This window comes from Festucalex cinctus, chromosome 2, assembly GCF_051991245.1.
Source record: "Festucalex cinctus isolate MCC-2025b chromosome 2, RoL_Fcin_1.0, whole genome shotgun sequence".
NCBI classification, from domain to species: domain Eukaryota; kingdom Metazoa; phylum Chordata; class Actinopteri; order Syngnathiformes; family Syngnathidae; genus Festucalex; species Festucalex cinctus.
The window spans coordinates 30,226,902-30,252,322 of record NC_135412.1 but is presented as its reverse complement, the minus strand read 5'-3'; the positions used below and the strand labels follow the sequence as shown (position 1 = coordinate 30,252,322).

General features: G+C 37.6%; 2 protein-coding genes across 6 annotated transcripts; one reads left to right on the top strand and one right to left on the bottom strand.

Moving 5' to 3' along the window:
• Positions 1-205: 205 nt before the first annotated feature.
• Positions 206-14,458, top strand: anos1a (anosmin 1a). 2 transcript variants are annotated; one of them, XM_077514421.1, is made up of 13 exons: positions 206-415; positions 1,624-1,671; positions 5,196-5,261; positions 5,351-5,573; positions 8,239-8,423; positions 8,502-8,631; positions 8,854-9,059; positions 9,517-9,643; positions 9,713-9,820; positions 11,224-11,312; positions 11,496-11,667; positions 12,266-12,474; positions 13,821-14,458. In XM_077514421.1, the coding sequence occupies exons 1-13, from the start codon at positions 233-235 to the stop codon at positions 13,974-13,976; spliced, it is 1,902 nt and encodes a 633-aa protein (XP_077370547.1). In that variant the 5' UTR covers positions 206-232; the 3' UTR covers positions 13,977-14,458. The 2 variants fall into 2 exon arrangements, with proteins under 2 accessions (XP_077370547.1, XP_077370549.1); XM_077514423.1 differs by lacking the exon at positions 12,266-12,474 and having other exon boundaries at positions 13,821-13,960.
• pnpla4 (patatin-like phospholipase domain containing 4) lies at positions 7,115-25,237 on the bottom strand. Of its 4 annotated transcripts, none has more exons than XR_013282479.1 (12): positions 25,189-25,237; positions 24,852-25,033; positions 24,260-24,354; positions 24,030-24,165; positions 23,011-23,076; positions 22,739-22,894; positions 20,518-20,655; positions 18,085-18,307; positions 17,538-17,711; positions 16,338-16,456; positions 11,454-11,650; positions 7,115-8,662 (listed from the first exon to the last, which is right to left on the bottom strand). XR_013282479.1 is itself a non-coding variant. In XM_077514424.1 (8 exons), the coding sequence occupies exons 2-7, from the start codon at positions 25,029-25,031 to the stop codon at positions 20,524-20,526; spliced, it is 765 nt and encodes a 254-aa protein (XP_077370550.1). In that variant the 5' UTR covers positions 25,032-25,033; positions 25,189-25,237; the 3' UTR covers positions 19,179-19,805; positions 20,518-20,523. The 4 variants fall into 4 exon arrangements, 2 of the variants coding, with proteins under 2 accessions (XP_077370550.1, XP_077370551.1); XR_013282478.1 differs by having other exon boundaries at positions 16,343-16,456; XM_077514424.1 differs by lacking the exons at positions 7,115-8,662; positions 11,454-11,650; positions 16,338-16,456; positions 17,538-17,711; positions 18,085-18,307 and adding an exon at positions 19,179-19,805.
• Between the last annotated feature and the right edge of the window lie 184 nt (positions 25,238-25,421).

Below are 25,421 nucleotides of genomic sequence, written 5' to 3'. Positions count from 1 at the left end.
TTTTTCTTGACATATGCCCATTGGAGCAGCGTTACAAAATTGCCACTTGGCTTGAAGATTTTCTGCCTAGTGTGATTGCACGGCTGTCACATTGGTCCGACACGTAGTACTCACTTGGTGATCCGTCCACACCTCCCGCATGTATGGCACTCCTCCCCCAGCTATAAATTTTTGCTCGAAGCGAAGTTCTATCAAACGATTCTCTCGCCGCTCTCTCGCAACCAGGACAAGAATGCAGGCTGCCATGCCTCAGAGAATCGTGCTCGTGCTTCTCTTGGTCTCCGGTGCTTGCACCAAAAAGCTTCCCCAAGACTCCAACTACGACGATGATGATGATTGCAAGGATGGGGAGATTTTCCCGAGAGCGCGATGCATGTCCCGCTGCTTGACTTTGCACAGCGCGGCAACACTGCAGGTACAGTAAACTCATCTTTTCAACTACACTTAAATCGTCCTGCTAACAGTAGGGATCATCATGTTCAGATTTATTATTCGTGGTCACATGTAATTGACAATATATGTTTTGGCCCTCTTCTTTAAAGTTATTGTCTTAATGATTGTTTAATGCCATTAATATGCATGTGCCATGACTATATAGTTTGACATTTTTGAATATAGTACTGTACAATATGTGAAGACATACTGTACATATTTGAAAATCTGATGTGACATGTATTCAATAACCCTATCTAATCAGTCAAAAGTCTTCTGATCAATTTTCAGGATTATTATTTTTTTTAATCAATGATAATTCAAAAACCCTCTTGATTTTAAAAAAAATAATATCCATCATAAGATGGTCAAGGTAGGGCATGTAAATACTGTAATCAGACATGTATATCGTTCTTTCCAATTGCCAACAAGTCACAGTTTTCAATCAATTAGATAATTCTTGAATGATCTCTTTCACAGTGGACTACAACACCTCCTCAAAATGGTTGAGGCAACCAGCTCTACATGAATTGAACTTTTTTTTTTTTTTGCACATAATCTATTGTCAGATGTCTACATTTAATAATGTATATTTATATTTATTGTATGTATATATAAACATAGTTTTAGGTCCTTCTGACATTTGAACATTGACACACAATACAGTAATGAGCTTAAAACAAAACAATTAAAATATGATCATGGTACCGTCATTTTCAAGCAAAATCACACTTAGCTCAAACAGGATTTAGGATTTCACTCTAATCACAAGCAATAACAGATTATTGCTTGTGATTAGAGTGAAATCCTAAATGCTTCTTCAATTCTAATTTGTACGAATTTTCCTTCTTCCACATTTCACTAGCATAATGGCAGAACAGGTGCTTTTATTTGTAACTGAAGTTTAATAAAGGACTCTGAGTACAAAAAGTCTCACAGTCTGGTGATCACTTTTGATAAAGGCAAAAAAGAAAAAAAGCTGTAAACCATCACTTGTAACTTATAAGAAAACCATGTTCTCATGTTCTCTCTGTTAGTTACCATTTTGTAAATGCTGAAAGCGTTTCACATTCATACAAATTCTGTCAGCATTCAAACACTTTTATTCTGTTCAAGCTTAGCTCTGCAACAGAGTCAGGGTCAGGACATTTCTTCTTCCATTAGCAATTCTCTCTTTTTGCCTCCTTTCAGAACAATGAATTGCTATCCTGGTGCCGTAGTCATAAAGAATGCGCAAAGGTAAGTCATTTTTGTGCAGTACTTTTCTTCACCAAAACTTCTTTGATGAATTAGAATGAAGTAGGCAGTCAATTCTAGCTTGCAGTTGCATGAGCGTTTAAATGACATTGAAAAAAAATATGGGGACTTACACTCAAATAAAAAAGGCTAAGTAGTACTCTTATGTCAAGCTTTGGATTGCCTATCGAGGACCTACAGCGTAGATTTTATTGTGAGCGAAAGAGACTCTTCTTATGCACATTTTGTGTGTGCAGTTACAATATTTTTCCCACACAGTCGAGACTATTTTAATTGATTATTCGATTGAACATCTGCGATTGGCTGGCAACCAGTCCAGGGTGTACCCCGCCTACTGCCCAAAGCCAGCTGAGATGGGCTCCAGCACCCCCCGCGACCCTTGTGAGGAATAAGCAGTCAAGAAAATGGATGCATGGATGGATGAATGGATGAATGGATGGATGGATGGAGGCCTCCTCAGGATCTCTGATTGATTACTATCTGGCACCCCATCATGGACATTGAGATGTAAAAATTGAAACCCTTTCCAAGCTTCCTCTGAGGTCTTGTGCTACAGTGCATGGCAATATTTCAGATGGTAACGTTTGATAATTCCAGCAGAGTGCTGATTGGACGTATACACTGTACATGTCACTGAACACTGAATGCAGAATTTCTGTGTGAACAGAAGTCGTTCAGATCCGGGCACAGGAATCCTGCACACCAAGTGCTGCTATCTCATGTATTGAAGAGAAACTAGATTTTGTACCCCAGACCGGAAACACAGCAAAAATCAGACAACACAGACAAACAGAACAACTTTTTCCATTGTAACTACACAAAATTCAACCCCAATGTTGAATGCCGACGTTTCTTGGGAGTGGTAATATGGCGGCCTCGTGGCTTTAAAAGTCTTGGCTTATCAGCTATCCAGTAATATATACAGATCAGTGATTTCAACTGTTGGTTCAAAATTATTGAATAGCATCCTCTGTAATCCTGTTTTTTACACCTACAGAAATGTACATCTTCGGGCGTGATTATTGATATTTTGACATGACAGGTTAAGTTTGTTAGTTTAGGGAGGGAAATTGGATTTTTTTTTTTTTAACTGTAAACACAATGATGAATTGGTACACTGGTACACTTTGGATAATATTTTTGTTATCCAACGTTCTTTCTCTCTATTGGTTTGTATGATTTTCAAAATAATATTAAATATTGTAAATAACATAAAACCACACCTTTAGAGCATTGAAGTATTTCCATGACGTGGATTTCTTTGAAAAATATATATTTTCAATATTAAATTTTAATTTAATTTTTTAAATGTCTTCATGGACAGCTACCATTGCTTCAAAACCAAGATTCTAACTCGTAAAGAGTACGCGACTGAGTACCCAAATATCTTTCTAATGCACTCTTTTGAGGTAAGAAATTTGTATGCTTTGGTCTTTCACCTGAGGGTGCACAACATGAGCAAGTCGTGTATCTCCTCCCGCCCTGGCTAGGACTAATGTGCAGTTTTGTCTTTGCAATACAAATGAAGCCTTCCATTCAACTATATGTCCTTAACGTCAAGTGGGAGCGGCCTCGAGCTCAGCCCAAAAAGTTTTTCCCTTGACTCGCGGGGAAGCGAGAACAAAGTGATTGATTTCATCTGGAAATGGGGCAGAAAAGGAAGCATCGCTGGGATTTGCAAAGCAGCGATGGCACAAGAAGTGGCATTGTCACTCTGTATTAGCGAGGCGATTTCTTTTCGAGGCCCGCAAGGGAAGATGAGAGATGACAGGCCAAGCGTCGCGTCGTCAAATGGCCAGTGTGCACTGTGCACGTAGCCAACTGGCTCCAACTGGAATAAAACCAGTCGTGAGTTTAAGCAGTTCTCAAACTTTTTACACTGAGTACCGCCTCAAAAAAAAAAAAAAAAAAAAAAAGGATTTTGACTGATTTTGCAAGGCCCACAGAATATTGTGTTATAGTGCTATAAAAACATGGAACCTACCAAAAGAAAGATTAAAGTGGAAAAAAAGTACATTTCTATCTGTTTCCGTTGTGTGCAATTAGTGTTAAGTTGCCAGGGTAGTCGGTGATAGTGGATCCCAAAACACGCAGAGCACAAAAAATGAGGAATGAGATTTTATTCCACATGATGCGCGGAAACAAACCACCTGAAAAGCTGGTCAAACAACCAGTACAAATCAACACAATTGAGGACACTTGCAAGGAGAAAATACTCATTAACAAAAAAAAACCCACTTGCTTAAAACAGGGCAAGGAGTCACAGCAAATGGTTTAACACGAAATAAAAAGTACAACTTAGAATAATGTGGCAAAAGCACAAACGCAAAAGGTATCGTGAGCAGGTAAAGGTGTTAAAAGGCTAACTATAAATAAAACAACTCTGAAGGTGCAACAAAGGGCAACATGGTAATACAAGACATGTAAACAACTATGAATGGCTATGAAAACGCTAGAATACACTTGGCCACACGGCAGTGAGCAAGATGAATAATCTAGCAGTGGTGGCGTTACATAGTAGCTTTAATAGTCCAAAGATTGTTCATGGGGAACAGGTGCAGTAGTGGCCCACCAATCACTTGGGTGCTGGAATGAAAAAAACACAGAGCCCTGAGAACAGAACCATTACAATTAGTATTGATTAGAATATAGCCAAGTTTCATTATTATTCACAAATCTATTTAGAGTTGTAAGTCATTGAGCTTTTTTTTTTTTTTCCAACATGGCCCTGGTTGATCTCCTTTGCTCTGCTGCCACTTGCTGGCCGTTTGTGTAATAACGACCATTTCTTCAACCGTTCTTTGCAGTTGAGAGGCTGCATCAAAGCCTTTTGTATGCTCTGGCATTTCTGTATACAGTATGCTCCAGAATAAAATATGTATATATATATATGAATATGTCTTTGGGACACTTAAAACATTTAAAATAGAACGTATTTATATGTTTTGGGAGAAAATTTGTTTTTAATAAATGCAGAACAGGTGAGATCTAGTTGGCTGAAATGTTTCAGGAAGGAAATTACATGGAGAGAGTGACAATTTTTTCCCAAGTTAACAAGCCCTCCCTACCGTTTTCTTCTTTTCTAATCAATGGGAAAGCACTGCCTACTGTTGTGAAGTCAACATTTTAAAATCCAAAATAGTTGATTGGCGTGATATTTTGAAACTTTTCAATCGCCTCCCAATCCAGAATCGCTCCCCCCTGGTCGGCACTAATGTACTTATCAGTAACATATTGATTAATGGAAATATGTACTTATGTAGAAAACACTTGTCTATTGTCCATGTGCCTTTTAAATTGCCCCATGGTGGTGAAATGAAGCGGTGTATACAGTAGTAGTTTACAGTATAGTAAATACAGTATATTCAAAACTTATCATAAGACAGTTTAAAAACAAAACAAAAGTACTTTCACTATGCTCTTTCATGTCAACATGACATATCCTCAATGTCTATTGAAATAAAGCACAATGTAAATTAATTCTCTCACTCCCATCTCCTCAACAGTGCCTGCATCCCTGTATAGGCTCCTGGTCCATGAATAGGAAACGCAACTGCAAAAACTCATGTGAGGTATATGTATCATAATATTCTCTTTTACATAGTACAACAGTGGTGAAAGGGATTATGAAGTGCTTGAAACATCCCCTGTATGTCTTCAGAATTGGTTTCCCGTGAATCACTGGGAATGTGTGGCCAGCTGCGAGTTCCTTCAGACGCTACTGGAAGTGAAGCAAGGCGTCTGCCCGCCTCCGAAACGGGCCAGTGGCTTCGCGGCCGCCTGCGTCGACAGCTGTGATCACGACGCAGAATGTCCAGCTCAGAAGAAGTGCTGCTCCAATGACTGCGGTCACACATGCCAGTCGCCAGAAGACCTTTACAAGGGTGAGTGTGACAACTTGGAGGAAAAAGAAGTTTGTCTGCAAGACAATAGTTTTTAGGCTAAGGGCTCAACGCATTGACCTTTGGTGCGATCGCCATGTTGGATGTGGCAGATGAGTCCATAAACTTGATACGATTAAATATTGTCCATTAATTAAAGAAACCAGGAAGTATAAAGGCCTAAATAACCCATCGATGACGGAGGGGATAGTGAATGCATGTAAAGAGAAAAAAAGTTTATATATAAAAAAATATATAGAAAATTGCGAACTGTTGATGCTGAAATTAAATATAAGTCCTATAAAAATGAATTATTAAATATTATAAGAACAAGTAAGAAAGATTATTATCATACACTATTGGAGCAGAATAGAAGCAACACATGAAATATGGAAAATATTAAATAATGTAATTAAAAATAATTCTAAAAAATAGATCATCCAGAATATTTTTTAGAAGATAAAAATATTTTTATTGATAAAATTATAGAAATATCTAATGAATTTAATTTAATTAAAACCTACTGAAAGAAATTCCTGAGCCAAGCAATAAATATGAAGTAGAAAAATATATTAAAAATAACTCCTACACTATGTTTGTCAGTGCAATAAATGAAACAAAGAATTTAGATTGGGATTTTTATAGATTAAAAAAAAAACATTTGATAGTATAGATCATAGTATATTATTGAATAAATTAGAAAGATACGGCATAAGAGGCTGAGCATATAAATGGATTAAAAGTGACCTATAACAGATATCAGTATTTGCTGTTTAACAACATACAATGAAAACAATTGATCTCGCACGGTGCTTGGTCCTAAGTTATTCATATTATATATAAATGATATCTGTTGTGTCTCCAAAATAATAAAGGGCTTTGTTTGCTGATGACACAACTCTCTATTGCTCTGGAGAATATCCGAAACAGCTCCTGACTACAGTGAAAAATGAATTATAGCATTAAAAAATTGTTTGACACCAACGAAATTATCTCTGAATTTAAACAAGACAAAGTTTATAGTTTTGGCACTAGGTCAAGCACCAAGTCACAGTTAGAGTAAATTCTAAGAAAATAGAAAATATGAAGAAAAAAAAAATCTTGGTATAGTTATTGATGAAAGATTAAGCTGCAAGTCCAAAATAGATCATGTTAAAAGGAAAGTATCCAAAATTATAGGGATCCTCTACAAAACAAAGGATGTTTTGAATAAGAAGTCACTATTTACATTATATTGCTCATTCTTATTATCATATCTAACCCATTTTGTGGAAATATGGGGAATTGCTTACAAAACAATGTACCCTCTTTTGAAATTACAAAAAAGAGCAATAAGAATTATTAACCGATCAAAATATACAAAACCAACAAATTCACTATTTATCAAATTAAACACAATGAAATTTTATGATCTAGTTGAGTTTAAATGACCTCAGAAACGTACAAGGTACACAACAACCTACTTTGCCACAATATTCAGGTGTTTATATATATATATATATAATCAAAATAAGAAAAAGTATTTAAAAGGATGTATAAAAACAAAGTACAACAACAATATTTAAATCATATACAGTATGTCAGTACAAATGTAGAAAATAGAATGCAATTAAACATGAATGTGTAAGCCTTTGTGCTGATTTATTTATCTGTAAAAATGTTAGCTTATCAACTAAATGCACAATGCTGTTGGCATATCTATGCACGTATAAGTGCAGCTGTTTATATCTGCAAGTTTATCTGTTTTTTGTCAATGGGTAGGACTTGATTTTTGTTTTTTTTACTTCTTCCTACTCCCCTTTGAACATGTAAACTGTAAACTGTAAACTGACCGTGTTCATGTATTTAAAAAAAATCTTTTAAATATTTTTTATTTTCAGTATTTTTGTTGTTGGTTTATATGTTCAACAAACAAATAATCAAGTAAATGTCTGAACTTCTTAAAACGACCACTTTTATTCTTAAAGCAAAGTTGTGGTCAGACGACAAAGCTTGTCTCCTCAGCGCAACATTGGTGCTTGTCACCAGGCTGACACCAGATGGCGCCAAAACTTTTTTTTTTTTAATGACATCAAAACAACAGGACAGGTAAGCACCGGACATGTTTCTGCAGGTTCCCTCCATAAATCTGTCAATAAGTGGGCTAGCAAATTTGTTAAAGACGTTTTGAAGTGAATTCTGAGAATTGTTACCAACTTCATTATTACATGTGGAATCCCTGAGATCTACAGTGTAGTAGTAGCTACTCAATTGTGAAGATATACCGTGATCCGTTTTTCACCATTTCAGTTAGCCCGACTTTTTGGGCCCGGATAAAACAGCACTGCGTCCCCCACTACGTAAAATGAGAGAATTCGTTCACATGGTGAGGCCGCTTTGGAGTGCCTTATTGTCAGCTGTGTGCGCACATCACACATAGGCTACAGTAGAAAGATGGAAGTGTGATGATGGCAGAAAAATAAAACAAATGTCTGACTAGACAGCCATTATGTAGGCTGGTGCTTCTGGCATGGCAGATTTTGAGTGTTTTGTTGTTGGCTGTGTGTTTGCACACATCACATAGAGAAGGTGGAAGAATGGGGTTGCTACACTGTACTCTGAACTCTGACTTGGAGACATTATAATTTCCACTTTTATTGCTGCTTGATGACTCCCATTAATCTCCCAGGGGCTCCACTGAAACCAAGGAAGGAGCTGAGCTTTGAGGAGGTTTCCCCTGACGATCTGAAGGTGCACTGGTCCTCCAGGTTCAATATCTCCGCTGAGCCTGTGCTCTACATCCTGCAGACAAGGTGGAACTTTGGCATTCAACCCAGCGATGCTGCTGCCGTTTCCTGGCATGTGGTTGCACAGGTTAGTGGGCCGCTTACCGATGTGAGGCTTCATGTTGTTGTTTTTTGTAAACACGATACCACACTTGATACTTGGTAGACCACAGAGCAGAGAGCCCGATTGTACAACATCCGACCGGGCCGCTGGTACCAGTTCAGGGTTGCAGCTGTCAATACTCACGGAACCCGAGGTTTCACCACTCCTAGTCGACACATTCAATCCAGCAGAGGTCAGCAACCTTTAGAAAGTTTGTAAGCTCCCTGTAAACAAAATAAACGTCTTCTGAATTTGATACAAGACAATACTTGACACTTGAATTTGAATGAGCTAGCTCACAGCTAACTCGCTAACACCATTTTCAGTAATTATCTTACGACATTTATAATGAAAAACAAGAAACTGTAATTCACTTGTATTTTCCTGTCTTGTGACTCGACAACTGTATCCTCAGATCCTGTTCGCCCTCCCGCACCAACTGAGCTGAGAGTAACCAACATAACGTTTGCCTCGGGCCAGTCGGTGCGGGTCCAACTCAAGTGGAGCATGCCTGAAGACCTCGATGTCCCTGTTCACCACTACAAGGTCAGCTGGACTTGGACTGCTATTGGCCAACCCGCTGCTTCGTCCTTGACCAAGAGGAGGAAGCTCGTCAGTGAGGTAAGGGCGCCTATGACCCTTTTAACTCATTCACTGCCAGTCATTATAGAAAATGTTTACATTTCCAATACTCACGTGATATTACATTCAATAATTATATATAAACCGAATCTACCAAATAACAGAATAGACTCCCTACTTTTTGTCCCGTCCCGTTCTTTTATAATTGACAGCAGAAAAATGTAGGTTTGCCAAAATACAGCCATTTCTCCCATGGACTCTGAAACTGTGTTTATTTCCTATAAAATGGGGCAATGATGTCATCTACCGGTGGTTGGGCATCAGTAAAGTTGTTTCCAAGTTTGATATTTACAGTGGAGCATGCTCAGATTCGCCCCCATTTAGCACCGCTCTAAAAAATACAATTGACAAGTATACTTGTCAAAGGCAGTGATTAATTGTGGAAATGGACAAAAAAAAAAAAACATCACAAGTTCATGTGGACTCTTCTATACAGAGGCAGGTGGTGCTAGATGGCATGCGGTCCGACTGCACGTATAGTGTGGAAGTCCAGGCTGTGTCCTACTGGAAACAAACCCAGCTGAAAGGACCCCGAGCCATCATACACTTCAGCACTCAGCTCAGTATGTACAATATGTATGCTAGAATTATTACGACTGCATCGCCTTTGAAGGACATTTCATATTTTACAGACACAAGTGCCAAACTAAAATCCTCCATGGCTGACATCTTGCATGTGGGGACGCCATTCTATCAAAATGGACAGCTTCAGGTTCACATTTACTGGCAGAGCAGCACAGGTGCGTATGAGCGCATGCTTCATTTTACAGCTGCAAATGAGTAAAACTATCAATAAATAAGACTGTAATGTGTCATAGAGAACATTTAAAATTGTCAAGATAAGGTATCCATACTATTGAGTCACATGGATGCATCATTATCACCTTGCGAAAGTTTTTTTTTTTTTTTTAATTTAAATTTTTTTTAAATTTATAAACTTTTTTTCCCCCTTAATCATCTCAAGATGCTGACCACCTCTGCTAAAATTGCCTACATTCTCAATTGAACAGATCATGCAAAATTATTAATTATAAATCAATAGGATATATTGAGTATTTGGTTCAGTTTTTTTTGGTGTTATTTACACCATGACTGTATTTTATGAAGGTGAGGATGTATAATTTAGTTTTGGACAAAATTGAGAGATCAGATCAAAATAAAAACAAAACATGGACTTTTGGGGGTATGTATCAGTTTTGATTCTGCAAATTAATTTTCTAAATGCCAATATTTGCATTTAGAATCTGGAAGCTATGTTGCCAACAGTTTATACAATAAACCAAAAATGTAGTTTACTCAAAACTCTACCTACAGTATTAATAGCAAAATCAGTGAGATTTCAGTGTTCCTAAATTGTCCAGAGTTCTTAAAAACCATATTGCCAACCCCTACTATATTGCAGTATTTTCAGTTATACATATAAAACCATTTTCTGGTGCTATGTGTTAAAAAGTGTGTAGGGTGAGGGGTATTTTGAGGCTAAAAATATAAAAACAAATGATTTTAAATTATGCACTTTCTTCACATTTTATGCTTCCAAATGTATTTTTGTGGTCACATAAATATATATTTTTAGGAAGTGTGTTTTCATAAATTTACGTGTGTTTAAATCGTGTCTTTGACGTACTTTAAGGCTAATTCGGATAACTTGCATGATGAACGTGGGATTAATGTTTATTTGACTTTTGTACTTAAAGGTGGATTCAATGATGTTCTCGAAAAGTGGAAGCCAAACATCTGTTTGTCACGTGCTCGTCTGGGGGAAACGCCTCTCAAATGTCACTAACGTCCGAGCTCATCTTCATCAGTCTCTGCTTCATACAGATGTCCTCTTGCAGCTCTCAGCTATTTTGAAAGTACGCGGTCAGCTTGGTGGAGCTACAACGATGAATGGCCGAATCCGAAGCTCACTACACCAAGCTAGCTACATGCTACAAACACTCGAAGTGTGCATGCGCGGCTAGGAACGAGCACGCACGACATCGTTACGCCTATTGATTGACAGGATCGAGAAACATTCGTTAAGATGATCCACCCGGAAAACGCAGCCACAAAAATATCCTTGAACCCGCCTTTAAGACATATTTGACTTTCTTCCTTGCCCAAAAAACTAATTAATTTCGGGCGCTTATTCTTTGTGTAGATCCTTCAGTTGAATACTACCGAATCCAGTGGGTACCAGAGTATTGTGAGCACAAACAAAGCGCACGCAGAGAGAAGACCAGCACACAGGTTGCATATCATTCTTACAAGTTGACACATGCTATGTAGAATAAATGATTTGGTTTCTAGTGAGCATTATGATGTTGATTCATGGATGAGAATCACAATGGAAATTGAACTTTGAGCCCCGTCAGGTTAGAAAATGCATACCTAATATCTGTAAGTGAATGTTGTGTGTTGGCTTGATCACAGGAGACCTTCACCAGCCTGCGGGGTTTGCTTTTCTCCTGTAAGTACAAAGTCCTACTGCAGCCTGTCAGCAGGACCAGTCGGCCGCCAGCCAAGAGCATCTGCTTCATTACGCCTTCCTGTTCTGCCATCCAAGCCAAGAGTCCAAAACCCATAGCCTGTAATGGAGAAACATGTAAGGGAACTATGTGTTAATCAGTTTTATCTTTTTTTTCCCCCCAGCACTAAAAATAAATAAATAAATAAATAAATAAAAGTTGCATTTTGTAATGGTAATAAATATTCTTACTCAAGAATAAAAATATATTTTTGCAAGGAAAATTTGGAATGTTAACATATAGTTTAACAACAAGTGGAGTAAAGTAATAAAAATATTAAATAAATAAATATTCAAGTAGGAATGTATGATTCATGTGCTGATACATCAGTCATATCACCGCTTTTAATTGACCCAAAGCTATCAGGAAAAGAGGAGTAATTTGTATATTAGGATCATCTTATTATCAGTCATTCTCCAAATGTAGAAGTCTTTTTTTTTCTTCAATAATCCGACAAGTTATTGTTAATCATTTTTGCAGACCCCAAGCTACCTCTCCCAGTCCCCAGTCTGAGAATCCCTGTAGTGTGTTAGTAGTGCGCTGTACACCCCCTGTGGTCTACGCACTTCAGTGCTTCCTGCTGTGCGAACATAATACTGTATTGTACACCCCTAACCAGTATGCATAAACAATCGCACATTCAGAGTTGATTCCAACATGAATCTATTCTTACAGTGACTCCTCAGAAGGCTTTGATCAAGCCAACCAACCTGACAGTTTCCTTCAAGCTACATGGCAATATACTGACTGGCATCTTTAACTGGGATGTGCCTGCCGGACCATCTCGGCCTCACCTAACTGGCTACCAGGTGACCCTAATGGAGGTCACGCCAACCAGTCGATTCAGTGATGACAACATCTCCCAATCCCAGATCTTAACCCCAGTCAGTACAAAACTACAAGCACATGGGTTATTCCAAAATTGGAGAGCTTTTTCTGAACCTCCATGAAATTTTAAATAATCCATGCACAACATACAGAAACATGCGCCTGTGTGAATTACATGAACTGGAGTAAAAGTGATTCCCAAATATCATTTAAAATACACAAAACAGCGCATGAATAGATCATAAAATGACGTTTCCCTCCCTCTTGTTGGCCAATTTATATGTAAAAAATGTCAAATCAAGTTTTTCAGTGATCGTCTATAATAATACATGCTGCTATTTCAATTGTTGGCCAGTTCCCCACAGTCATTGTTGTTCCCAAGCCCCAAATTCAAAATTGCCATGTCATCTGGTGTAAAAACTATTCTAAAAAAGTCATGCGACTTGCAGCAGAAACGACAGTACCTACTTTCCTAGAACTCCTGTTCTATTGTTCATATTTTCAACAATTTATGTCATAATGCAATGTGTCACTCGTGATAAACAGAAAGACATAAGGCAACTATGTCTTTGAGCAGTTATAGCGGTTAACGCAGCTAGCATCTATTTTTGAATTAAAACGTTAACATTAGCATTCATTTACATCCCTGCTTATGTAATTAGAGTAATATTAAAATGAATTTAGAGTTCAAATAATATCAAATTGTATTTAATTAATTGTAGCATATGCACTCTCCAACATTATTTTTTAAACTACGTACTAGCTACGTTTAGCAGCTAACACAGCTAGCATGTATTCTTGAGCAAAAACGAAAATTAACATTGATTTACATCCCCGTTTGTAATGTAATGAAGGTATTATTAAAATGAATTTAGGGTTTAAATAAAATGTAATTCTAATTATTTTTAGTGTATTTATTTGGCAACATTTTTTTTTAACTACTTAGCCACATTTATTGACAAGTTAGCTTATAGCTAACACAGCTAGCATGTACTCTAACATTGATTTACAACCCTGTTAAAGTAGTTATAAATAAATAAAAAAGCAGTATTCAAATGCAATTGTATTTTATTTATTTAATGGTAAAATGTTTAATCAACAATACTTTTAAATACCGGTATGTTTTTCAAGTGCCTATATAGGGTCTTGCCGAACGCAGCATAAATTAGACAACAAATAATATATCTCTAAAATTGTACTGTACATGGGTTAACTGGTTGAATCAAATTACAATATGTGATGTTTTATTACTCTGTTTTCTTGAAAACGTACAATAAATAAATGGTCAGATTTTCAAAAAAGTTGGCGCCCAAATTATCCCCCAAATCTGGAATGACCCATATGCAAAATTTTGCTTTGCTGTGCTATTCTTCACACACTCTTACTGTGTTTCCCATCACAGGACATTAACATTCTGGCAGTTTCTGACCTACTCCCTGGCAGTATCTACAGGTTTGAGATCCGAGCCATCACTGCAAATGGTGAAGGTCCAGTCATCAGCAGAACCTTCCAGACTCCAAGACTCCAACATGTCTCAAGGCAGCAGAAATATGATTAATAATCAAACAAAACAAGATGAGGAATATCACTACAATTAGCGAGTCACTCAGAGGCACTGATTTGTCAGCCAATCGGAATGCACAACCTAATCTCGCTAAATTCAAGGTGGCGTTAAGCCTCAGCTGCTGACAAAGCACATGAACAGGGAAACAACTCCCAACATAGAATTGCAGTAATTAATCAAATAATTACTTCCTTTAATTGTTCCAAGTTTGAGAACTTAATTAATTTGCTGCTGAAAACCCATGTGTTGTTAGCCTTCATTGTCAATAAGTGTCACCTTAGAGTGTATTTACAAAAAAGGTTGTATAATGGCGGAATTATAGTTCATATTAGTTATTTCTTAGTGTAAATTATGTATATAATGTCTATAGTAGTTGTATTAACTGTATGTATTAAATGTAATTGTAATTGTTGTACAAATTCAATATAGAACAAAATAAACCCTATGCCCATGTTGTCGTACATGTTCTCTTGGATTTGCCATTTTTCCTTGCTATTTTAAGGATTGTTCCGCTCGTGTCCTTTGCGCACACCAAGTCAATGCTCACAAATGATTGCAACAGGCTTCATTGGCTTGCATGTGCACACTGTGCACCACACAACTTCTGGGCACCATTGATTCTCTTGCATCAGCTCGTACTACTGTATGATGCAGAAAATGAATAATGTCAGTAGTCCTTCCAAATCACTTAGAACTCAGTCTTGGTCCAGATACATCAAATTTTTTTTTCAAACACATTTTTCCTCTTCAGCTCCTTGAGGTGGCACAAAATAAGGTGTATGTATTTTCGTGATTAAAACCCACCACTAACTTATCATTTGGGCAGTTTGGTTTGGTTTATGCTGATTGATGGAAGAATTTCATTTGTCAACCTCCACTGGCGTTTGACAAACAATCTTCATGGCTCATTACCACAACCAGTTGATATTGGGCCTCATTCTCGAGTGTAAACACACAACTTTGTGCTTAAATTGTACCTGTGCCTGTTTGATGCAAAAATCTGTGAAAAACTGACCAAGCGACGGATTGAAAAACTTGACAGTCAAGGCACTCATATATTCCGGCACAAGTGTATATAAAAATGTGTCTGTCGGCAAGCTGTTATGTAGCAGTCTGGCTAATTCACACAATTTTCTCCGCACATTTCACTGCTCGCCATTGGCCCAGCAGTATAAAAGGCGGGATAAGAAGGGGCTTGCTTGATGACACAAATGTTCTAATTTCAGCAAGACAAAAATAGCATGTGTAAAGTGTTGTACATATATTGTCTTTTGGGGTATTCTGGCAAAGGTTTGTTACAGATATTAGAAGTGTTTTAAATGATCTTTAAAAAAAAGAAAAGAAAAGAAAAAAAAAAGCATAATTTGCTCCCTTTAAATTCTTCATATACCGTAATCATATTTCTAGCACTCAGCATGGCTATAGGGAAGCTTTTCGTTTAAAGTACATTTTATGCCACGCCAGCAGGATTAAAATTTACAAATTCTGCAGAGGGGAGGATCTTGAGAATAACCTGTAAAATATTAATGTTCCCTCATCCCTCATCTTTATATAAATGATGCATTAATCTGAATGACAACTGCAGCATTATACAGTGGAGAGAGGAAATGTATTTGATGCTAAACCAAATAAGGATGGTTTGGTCTTGTTGGACATCTGTGGATAGTTTTATGTATTGTTTTATTCTATTTTTTTTTTTAACCAATGTTTGAATGGACTAAAGACTGGTTGGTAATAGGATTTTAGCCTCAAGGTTGCACATTGTAGTATCAGTGTTGTGTTGAGTGGGGGATGTTTGGCACTGTAAGCTGCAGTACAGAATTTAAACAGTTGTATTCCCAGGAAATGTATTGCATAAGCTAATAAATGAATGAATTAATGAATGGACAAATAAATAGATGTATTGCAGTCTGCTATTAAAGTACCTTGTGGAATAATAACATAAAAGAAATATTTCCAACATAGGCCTACTATATATTTTTACGTGTTTTATGTTCATCTCGGCATTATGCTAGTGTGCACGAAAACCAAAACATACACACACGTGACGCATGTTTGACTTAAGTAACATCGTGGGGACTTCTCATAGCTCATTGACATAATGCATTTCTCTAACCCTTACCCTAACCTCAACCATAAGCCAATTCAAACCTAAACTCTAAAACCAAGTCTTGACTCTCAAAAAGAGGCCTGAACTTGTGGGGACCATCAAAAATGTCCCCACAATTTCAAGTTGGTCCCCACAATGGTAGTTAAACCTAGAAAAACGCGTGTATGGGGCCCACAATGTAGCAATGACAAAGGCGCGCACACACACACACGTACGCACACACTAACTTTTCTTCCAGTCATCACCTTACATCCAAAATGTGACATGTTTGCAGTGCTCCCTTGCACTTGTTCCTCCTTATTGATGATTTGTTGTCCAAGGCTGATCCTGCACCTGTGGGATGTGCAGTCTCAACTCTCCAGCACTAAAATAGAAAGATGACCCACAAAGGGGTTTTATGCTGAAATCAATCACTTTAAAACAAATGTCAAAAGTCCCTTTTAAAAGGTGCAAGACCATCACGTCTTTTCATGGAAAACACACATGGATCAAGGCGGAAAAATAAAAAATAAAAAATTACCGAGCGTGTTTTGCATACTTCATCATCAGTACTCACTTGAAGACAGAATTTGTAGTCTATCTATCTTTCTACCTGAAGCTTCAACATGAAAACACAATTAAGGCCCTTGTCACCCACCTGCCACAGGATAATCCCGACGGTGTTTTTGAGTGACACATTATGTCAGAGGTAGTTTAGGTTAAATTACAGAAACACACACCAGTATACCTCCTTTTCAGGGCTATGCCAATCACAATTTCCAATGTATGTGCTTCAAATCTTTGGGGATTACTATTTCAAAGTGAGTTTAAATTATACCTGACAGAAGATAGAGCAAGTGCCGGAGGTGGAGATATGCTCATTTTCAACGCTCCACCTCGTTTACCTTTATGCCTAAAACATTCAGAGATTGTTGCTACAGTGATCTTAAATATTTTAAATGATATCTTATTTAATTAGCTTGAGCTAGCTGGGGTCGATCATAAATATATTTTGTCTCTTGATTATTGCAAGTCACTTCCACTTTTCTGTGACAGTAGCAATCACGCTGTATTTATGAATACTGTACAGATATTTGTGTAAAAAAAAAGAAAAAAAAAGTACTGATTGAACTTCTTGTGTAAAAGTAAATAATTGTCAAACTAAAAATACAGTAGTATTTTTGGCAGACAACCAAATTTGTTACATACATCAGAAACTGTAATCTACTTAAGGAACATAGCAATAAATTAAAGAAGACATTTTAAGTTTAGAGTTAAAAGGCAAAGGATATATATATATATATATATATATATATATATATATATATATATATATATATGACAGAATAAGGAGTAAAAATCAGAGTACTTTCACCACTAGCCACCGGTGGATATAGTTATAAGTTACACTTAAGACGAGTGCTCAGTTTAATTCTTCCCCTTTAGCTTTCATTTCCTTGTCTTACCTGCTGCCATCAAAGCCGAGGGGCTGAGAGTCGGATGTTGGTGCATGGATGCAGACCCACCTCCATCACTCGCACATTCTCCCCTCTTCAGCTTGGGGCTGCATTCATGAGCACTGTACTGCTGCAGGCTGTGAATCTCATTTCTGGCTGTGACCTGGGGAATGTTGCAGTGATCTGTTGGGGTGGGAGATTGAGATGAAGCTTCTGAGGGATTGATCGAATTTGTGAAAGGGATGTTGTGGTTTGAGTGTAAGACATTGTACTTTACCGTTTTAAGGTTCGGTCAAAAGTTACATTACGAGACAAATACCACCTCTAACATGCAGACTGAAGTTAACACAGTAACAGGGAGCTCTATACATGCATACATTTAAGCTGCTAAACTAAAGGTAGTAACTCCCTACAATTTGTGTGTGAATGCCTTGAAAAGCATCACAAAACTAATGCAGTTTACGGATAATACTAATTTGCAGGGGGTAAAATGACCAAAAACTGTTGGGAAAATGTTTGACAATATCTGAACTGGCAAGCAAGAATTTGTCATTACCGTTATTTGCCAGACTTGTAACTCGTGAACGACGTGTCAGAAAAGTTCCAGATGTCTCAAAGGATCTATTTCCAACTCAAATGAATAATTTCTCCCTTTGAAGTGATCCCTCGGGAATCTAACAGATTGCACTCTTGGAGAGTTTGCTCCGCATTTCTGTCATCACGGCAATCTTGATGTCATCCATGTCTTTCAAATGTGTCATTTTTACGACTGCCTTGAGCTTGGGAAAGAAGGAAAAAAAGTCACATGGAGCCATGTTTGGTGAGTAGCTGCTCCAGCAAGCAACTAGTGTTCTTTTTGGCCAGGAACTGTCAGATGCTCAGGGAATTGTGCGCACATGCTTTGTCATGGTGAGTCAGCCCCAACTTGTCTGCCACAACACAATGTGAAAAACAAAATGTTGAATGCTGTATGTAACAAGTTTGTTTTGTTTACTTTTCATGACTTAATCTCATTCTATGAAATGATGAAATCTGCAGTACTGCACGTCTGTTTGGAAAAAAAAAAGGCGATGATAAGCTGCGGCTTCACACTAGAATCATTTTGGGTTGGCTGTGTTTTCCTGTACAAATCTGTAATTAAAATCTATCAGTCTAAAAAAACCACTGAAGAGGAAAACTCATAATTGAAAATGAAAATTATATTCAAAAAGTTTTGTTGAGGCAACTCGGTTTGGCCGTGCTGTAACATGCGTCCTCTGTTACTGCCATCAGGAACTTTGAGTGAAGTTTCGAAAGTGCAAATTGAATTAATTAAAAATTGAAGGAAGCTCAAAGAGTGCGGGGAAGGCATTTAAGGGGATATCTATCACAATAACATGAGATGAGCAGGGCCCCAGCAAGGATACCGAAGGGACAATAAGCTCGATAAGTAGCCTGCCAAACCAACAGACAAACTGCAGGTCATTAAGTGCCTGTGTCCTTATGATCAATATCCTTTTATCAGAGGGCAACAACAACTATGTTGTCTTTACCTTTCAGAGGAAAATGTTTACATTTAAGATGCAAATTCAAACATTACAACTGTTCTGTAGTTTTACATGATAACTCACACATTTTCATGTATGCCAAAAACAAACACATACAAACATATTGTGTCATGGTGTTTATGTGGTTCTTTCTATTTCACAGTGATCATTTGAATACACAAATACCTTGAGATACGCATTTAATTCATTCCGTGACCACTTTCACAACCCAAAACAATTGTCACACATCTTTCCCCTCCATAAAAAAAAAGATATCTACAATATTGGAATGAACCTTTTTGCTCCAACCCAATTTCCATTGCTGCTACTTGTAATGTATGCACCTTTAAAAAAACAGACAAATGGATACATGGAGATGTCTCAACTCCTCAGTAAATTACAGTAATAGTCACTATTCTTTGCAGATGATAAAGAATACATGCATTGAAGATTGTTAGATTTTCTTTCTACATGTGTTGCTCCACATTTGTGTTCAAATATCCATTGATCGAACGGTTATAAAACTGACACTGATGCTTGCTCATCTACCTGTATGGCATTTCAAATCATGCGTTGGCATGAAGATAGCAGAAAAACACAAAAACAAAAGCACAAAAACTTGTGTTGTTGATTTAAATGCACAGAGTGTAATTTTTGTTGTTGTTGTTGTTGTACATTTAGTTTTGGGAGTAATCTTAAACTGGGAGTGGCAATGAAAATGTTGACTCCTCTTTCTCAAAGAATTGTCCATCTGCAAAAGAAGACGTGTACATGCACATACATAAACACAGATGTATACAGACAAACAATGTGAATAGTTGATTTTCATTTATGAAAAACGTGTCTTGAGAGCGAGCAAAACTAACTACTTGGGTATAAAATAAATAATGATAAAAGCAATCTCACTAACAATGCATTCCCAGGAGTGAGTACTGCATCAGCTTCTCAAGAGGGTTTGTTTGGGGATTCCTTTAACTGCTTCATTAGTGGCAGTGAATTTTGTAGCACAATATGATGAAATATTACATGCGAGCTGGGGAATAGCTTGCCTCCGACGCAAAGTCTTCATTTAAGAGAAGTCATAATTAAGTCTCATTATCAGAAGCAGCAGGTAGGCTTACAATTACATAACGGAGAAAATCAAGTATTCGAAGCGTGACTGCAAGTCAACATCTTACAAAAAGAAATGTTGACTCCACAAAATCCAATGCACTGTGGGATTTCTCACTGAAATGAGGCAACCAATTTCGAGAATAAATCCCCGCCGGTTTCACAGATCAATGCCTAATTCGTTTGCCTTCTTCCTGAAATATATCAGAATGTGTGGAGTAAGAAGATCACATACTGCCCTGAGGGAAAGTCATTGCTTTTGCTTACTGCACCTAAACCAATGCAGAACCTGCTTATGATCTGGAACCTGCACCTTATTTGAAGTGAAATTCCCACCATTTCTTCTTACTCACATCCCTCTAGCTCATCCAACCTTCCGTCTTCAGGAACCTCATGGCGTCATCAAAACCTTCCTGACAGAGGAACTGCATTCTGTTGGTAGGCGGCGGGAATAAAGCCTGGTTCAGTCTTTTGATGTTTTCCATGGAGAACTGTGGAGACCAAAACAACAAGACAAAATTGAAAATCACAAACCAGCCTTCCAGACAACCTTGATACTCTATCTTGGTTTTTGTGAAAATTAGTTAAATACTAGGGCTGCATGACATTGGAAAAACATGCGATATGCAATATACTTGCTGAACGTAACGATATCGACATTATTGCGATATTTAACATGTACCCAAAGAAATTACATTTTTATTACCTAATGAAAGAAAAACATTTTTCATGGGGCAAAATAAGCAACCTTCATGTAATCTTAGTTAATTAATTGTAATTATGTCTTGATAATTTTCAACTATTGAATGGCGATGTACATTTTAGTTACCATCTGACTTGTCAAATTCATATAAAAAACATAAAATTCCATATAAAACATATTGCGTGCCTTTGCGATATGCATATTGCAAGGGCCAATATCGCGATATCCATATTTTTTCGATATATTGTGCCCTATTAAATAGCAGATTTTTTTTTTTTTTACATTAATTATACACAGATCCAATCCACACACATGCACGATGGAATGTGCTGGCATCCAGGAATGAGAGAAGTTGTCACAGTAAGGCTGCACATTGTGCTGCGCAGCCACAGAGGGATTGTTTAGTATAACCCTAATAACCATGCAAAGTACTACCATTTTATCAAATCTGAACCACCATATGCTTACAGTCAAAATTGTGTCAGTTTTCACCAAAGCACACCTTGTGAACAATGGCACGTAATAAAAAAGCCGGCTTGCATATTGATTGTTTTTCTTGATTTTACTGAATTGTTTAACGTGAGCCGTAAAAGAAGACAACGACAGTGCGCTGATTGGGCTGACTAGGTTGCAGTGCACTCGAGCTGACTACAACGGTACACCACACACATAATGTCTGTTGTACTACCAAGACTGACCTGTGGGAGGCAGCATGGTGCCACAGGGCATCAAGACTGCTGGAAAATACAATGAAGAAATAGAAGCGAAGCTAACTGGTAGCTCAACTACACTGCGGCCGCAAACTAGTTTCTTTATTTTCTATCATGAGAATGACTTGTGAAATACATTATACAAGCACTCAACACAACCATTTGCTCCTCTATTTGTATCTGGTAACAGATTTACATCAATTCCTAATTGGCTATTATCCTGTTTCATGTCACAATTATGGAGCCTGCATCTTGTCCGAACTCACTATTGTTGAGCATAAATATACTCTGAGGATTTGCGATCGTAAATACAAGAGGTTAACATTTACAATTGCCGGCCACATCTGCTTTATGAGCTGATTGGGGAGAGGAAAAAAACCAAAAAAACTTAATACAATGTACACCACAGGAATTTGACAATCACATCTTTGCTGACTCTGATCGCAGGGGAAGGAAAATGATCAAATTTAGCTTGATTACCAGTATACGTGTACCCGACTTCACAAACCACTGAACGAATGAAAATCAATTATAGATCTAATTAAAAAAAAAAAAATGCTGACTCAAATGAGAGTGGCCAAGATGTTGGATATAAACCCTGAACTAAAATGTGAAATGAATGGTGGTTTAAAAACAAACAAACAAACAAAAAAAACAAAAAAACAACAAACACGTTGGTGCTAATGTGAATGCTTTGTTTTGTCTTGCACCTAACCTACAACTGTTACGTTCCTAAACACCGGTAACATCCATTCTGTTGCAATTTAAATAAGATGCCCTACAGCCAACATACACTATTAACACGGTTGTGAGCTATAAATGCAGAAAAAGAGATCCTGCAGGCTTCATTGTAGACAAACTTTGGCATGCTTTGAAACTCCCTAAGGCCTGCCTGCGTTTACCAACTCTGTTAAATTTAGATCACTTTCAAAGTTTGTGTTTGTAACAGTACTTGAGATCTCAACATGACATTCTTTCTTCAACTTTGATATTGAAGTTATCAACAGCTGTTGAGAGTCTCTGTTGAGTCTTATCCAGGGTTATAAAATACTCCCATATAGCCAGTTTTGTTCAGTTTATGCATTGTATGCGTTTTTCTGTGATGCTGGTAACACACATAGATACGGTACATATTTACATATCACAAATGATCACACATACCATTATGTTCATGTTGGCCAGCCTGAGTTGGGTCTCGAACGCATGACCTTTGTGCAACGGACTCACATCCTGCTGGCCAGCGAAAGGAGACACTGTGATGGTTCGACCCACAGGCGGGATTGGCAGGCTGTCAGTGAAGCCTCCATCAATCCATTTCTACTGAAAAAAACCCAAAACAAAAACCAAAAACACAAATGGTACACATACAGCGAACATAAAAAATAACTAAATAAATAAATCACAATCAGTTCAGTTGTAACAAGGCCAAGTACCTCTCCTCGGAACTTCACCGGTTGCAGCCCAGCATAGAGTGGCACAAAGCTGCTAGCCAGGAGTGCCTTAATTAAGGGAGCAACAAAATGGTTATTATTATTATAAAATAAAAAAAATAAAAAATAAAAAAAAGGTCCATGTGTATAGGCCAGGGTCAAGGTCAAAGATCAATAATCATGAAAATTTGTACATAACTGCTTGAAATAGTTTCAGTAATACTGTGCAGAAGTTTCAATTAACTGGGTCATCCTGTTTTTGATAATATTCAAAATCTACATAGCTGTAATTTGTTTTAATGTCCTTGTGCGCACTTATTTTTGTGTTTTAATTGGATTGATGGTGGTGGTAGTGGTTATATTTTGGACTGCAATGAAGATAATTAGTTAATTAAAAATTCTGATGGCCCAGGGTGTACAATTTGTGCATACAAAGTTCACTGCCATCACTTTGATCCTCTTCATATTTGCGCTTTGCTTTATGTTTCCCCCCATTTTGTGCTATTGTGATGCCCACAGTATTGCTGGTAGGAGGCTAACATCTAGCGGTGAAAAATGGGTAACGGCAAAATAGCTGTGTCGGGTTGTATACCAGTATACCATGAAGTTCCAACAATGGTGATACAGTAATCTCCCGCATATTTGTGCTTCCCTAGTCAGAAATTTAACTATTCTCAATAAAAGAAATGATAAGTTTGCGGTATATTGAATATCTATGGTTAAAAAGGTCGAAAACATGGCTTGAATGTGTTAAAAATGCTTGTTGTCATTGCACCGTTCTCCACAATCGATTAGTCATGCCGAGAGGTGGCAGAGGGAACTCTCAGAAATGCGGAATTCTCTGTGGCTACACGAGAGGAAGCATTGTGTTGAGCGTAGTCGTTTGTCCTTTCGAGGTATTACTGTTAATGTTGGCTCTAACTGGAAGTAAATATTTGAGTCCAAATTGGACAGGAAAAAATATCTCACTGCTTTAAACTGAAATGCACATCATTCATGGGTGTGTGTTCATGTTTGTGCACCTGTATGAGCTCCTCTCTAGAGTTAAACCGGGACACGATGAGGTTCTTGCCACTTCTGGAGTGTGTCAACGAAACATGGAGGCGGTCAGATGCCAAAACGTGCGCATCAACAGGCAGCATCTCCTCAATCCCTTCTCTGCAAAGTGGCAGATACTTGAGTTAGATGTTGTGGTTTTTATTTTCCCTGCTTCAGTTACTTCTACGCAATGTATGTTATTTTGTCACGTTACCGCAATTTGGACATGAGATTATATCCAGGTGTGACTGCTCCAAATCTCTGTTGCCTTACATTCTCAGCAAAATTGTAAGTAAACTCTTTGCAGACCTGAAAGATAAAGAACAGAGCATCAATTTGTTAACAAAATATTAAATAATAAACACATTGTTAGTCCGTCACGGCATGAAATACAGCCACTGGGAGGCTCCAAAATGAAAATGTTGTTCGGAAACAATTTGGTCAAGGGCAGTTTTGGCTAACTACTACCCTTAAGTGCCATCACCCAGTATGTCATCTGACAAGAAGAAGGACGTAGATGGTAATTATGACTCCAATGCGACTCAATTCCTCTAGACATTTTTTTTCTATAGTTGTAGGTTCTGCAGGATTTTTTATTTTTATTTTTATTTTTTTTTAAGTATGTCTACATCTAAAACAAAACCCCCACAAACCTTTCCGGTTATACCTGACCGCGCAACCCCAAACACAACAACTTTCAACTTGTGATCATCGTTTTCAATTCAGGCTAATGACAAATTTTTTCGCCACCCGGAAGGACCCTGACGCCTACTGTTTACAAATGTTTTGAAAACGTAACTGTCTACCTTGACTTTATCCGGAGCAGTAAGCATGACGGCAGCAACAAGAGCCCCAGCTGAGGACCCTGCACAGGACTTGAGCGAGGCAAGCAGCTTGTCTCCATGACGGAGAAAAGCCCCCACAGCTCCCAGCTGGTAGATGCCCAAAAAACCACACGCAGCGAAGGACACATTTACTGCAGTCATTCCTGAATCAGAACGTATCAGATACACAATTATGTAAACAACGTCTGCGAAAAGTTTAGTTAACCCCACAAGAGGTTACTTTTCTATAACTGGCGCCATTTGAAAACTCGTTTCTTTAATTGTGGACTAATTCAAATTCAATAACACATATACGTACGAGAGACTGTCACGTCGCCATCGTTTAGTGTAAAAATGACACCGAAAACAGTTGTAGTTCCGGCCAATATTTTCACAATAAACCTTTAATTACTCATGGCTAAATAAATAAATAAATAAATAAATAAATAAATAAATAAATAAATAAATAAATCTACTGATTATGGCTAAGTGAATGATGGCCTTTCTTCTATTAAGTACAGTACCTGAAAGTGGTACTTGGGTAAAAGTGTG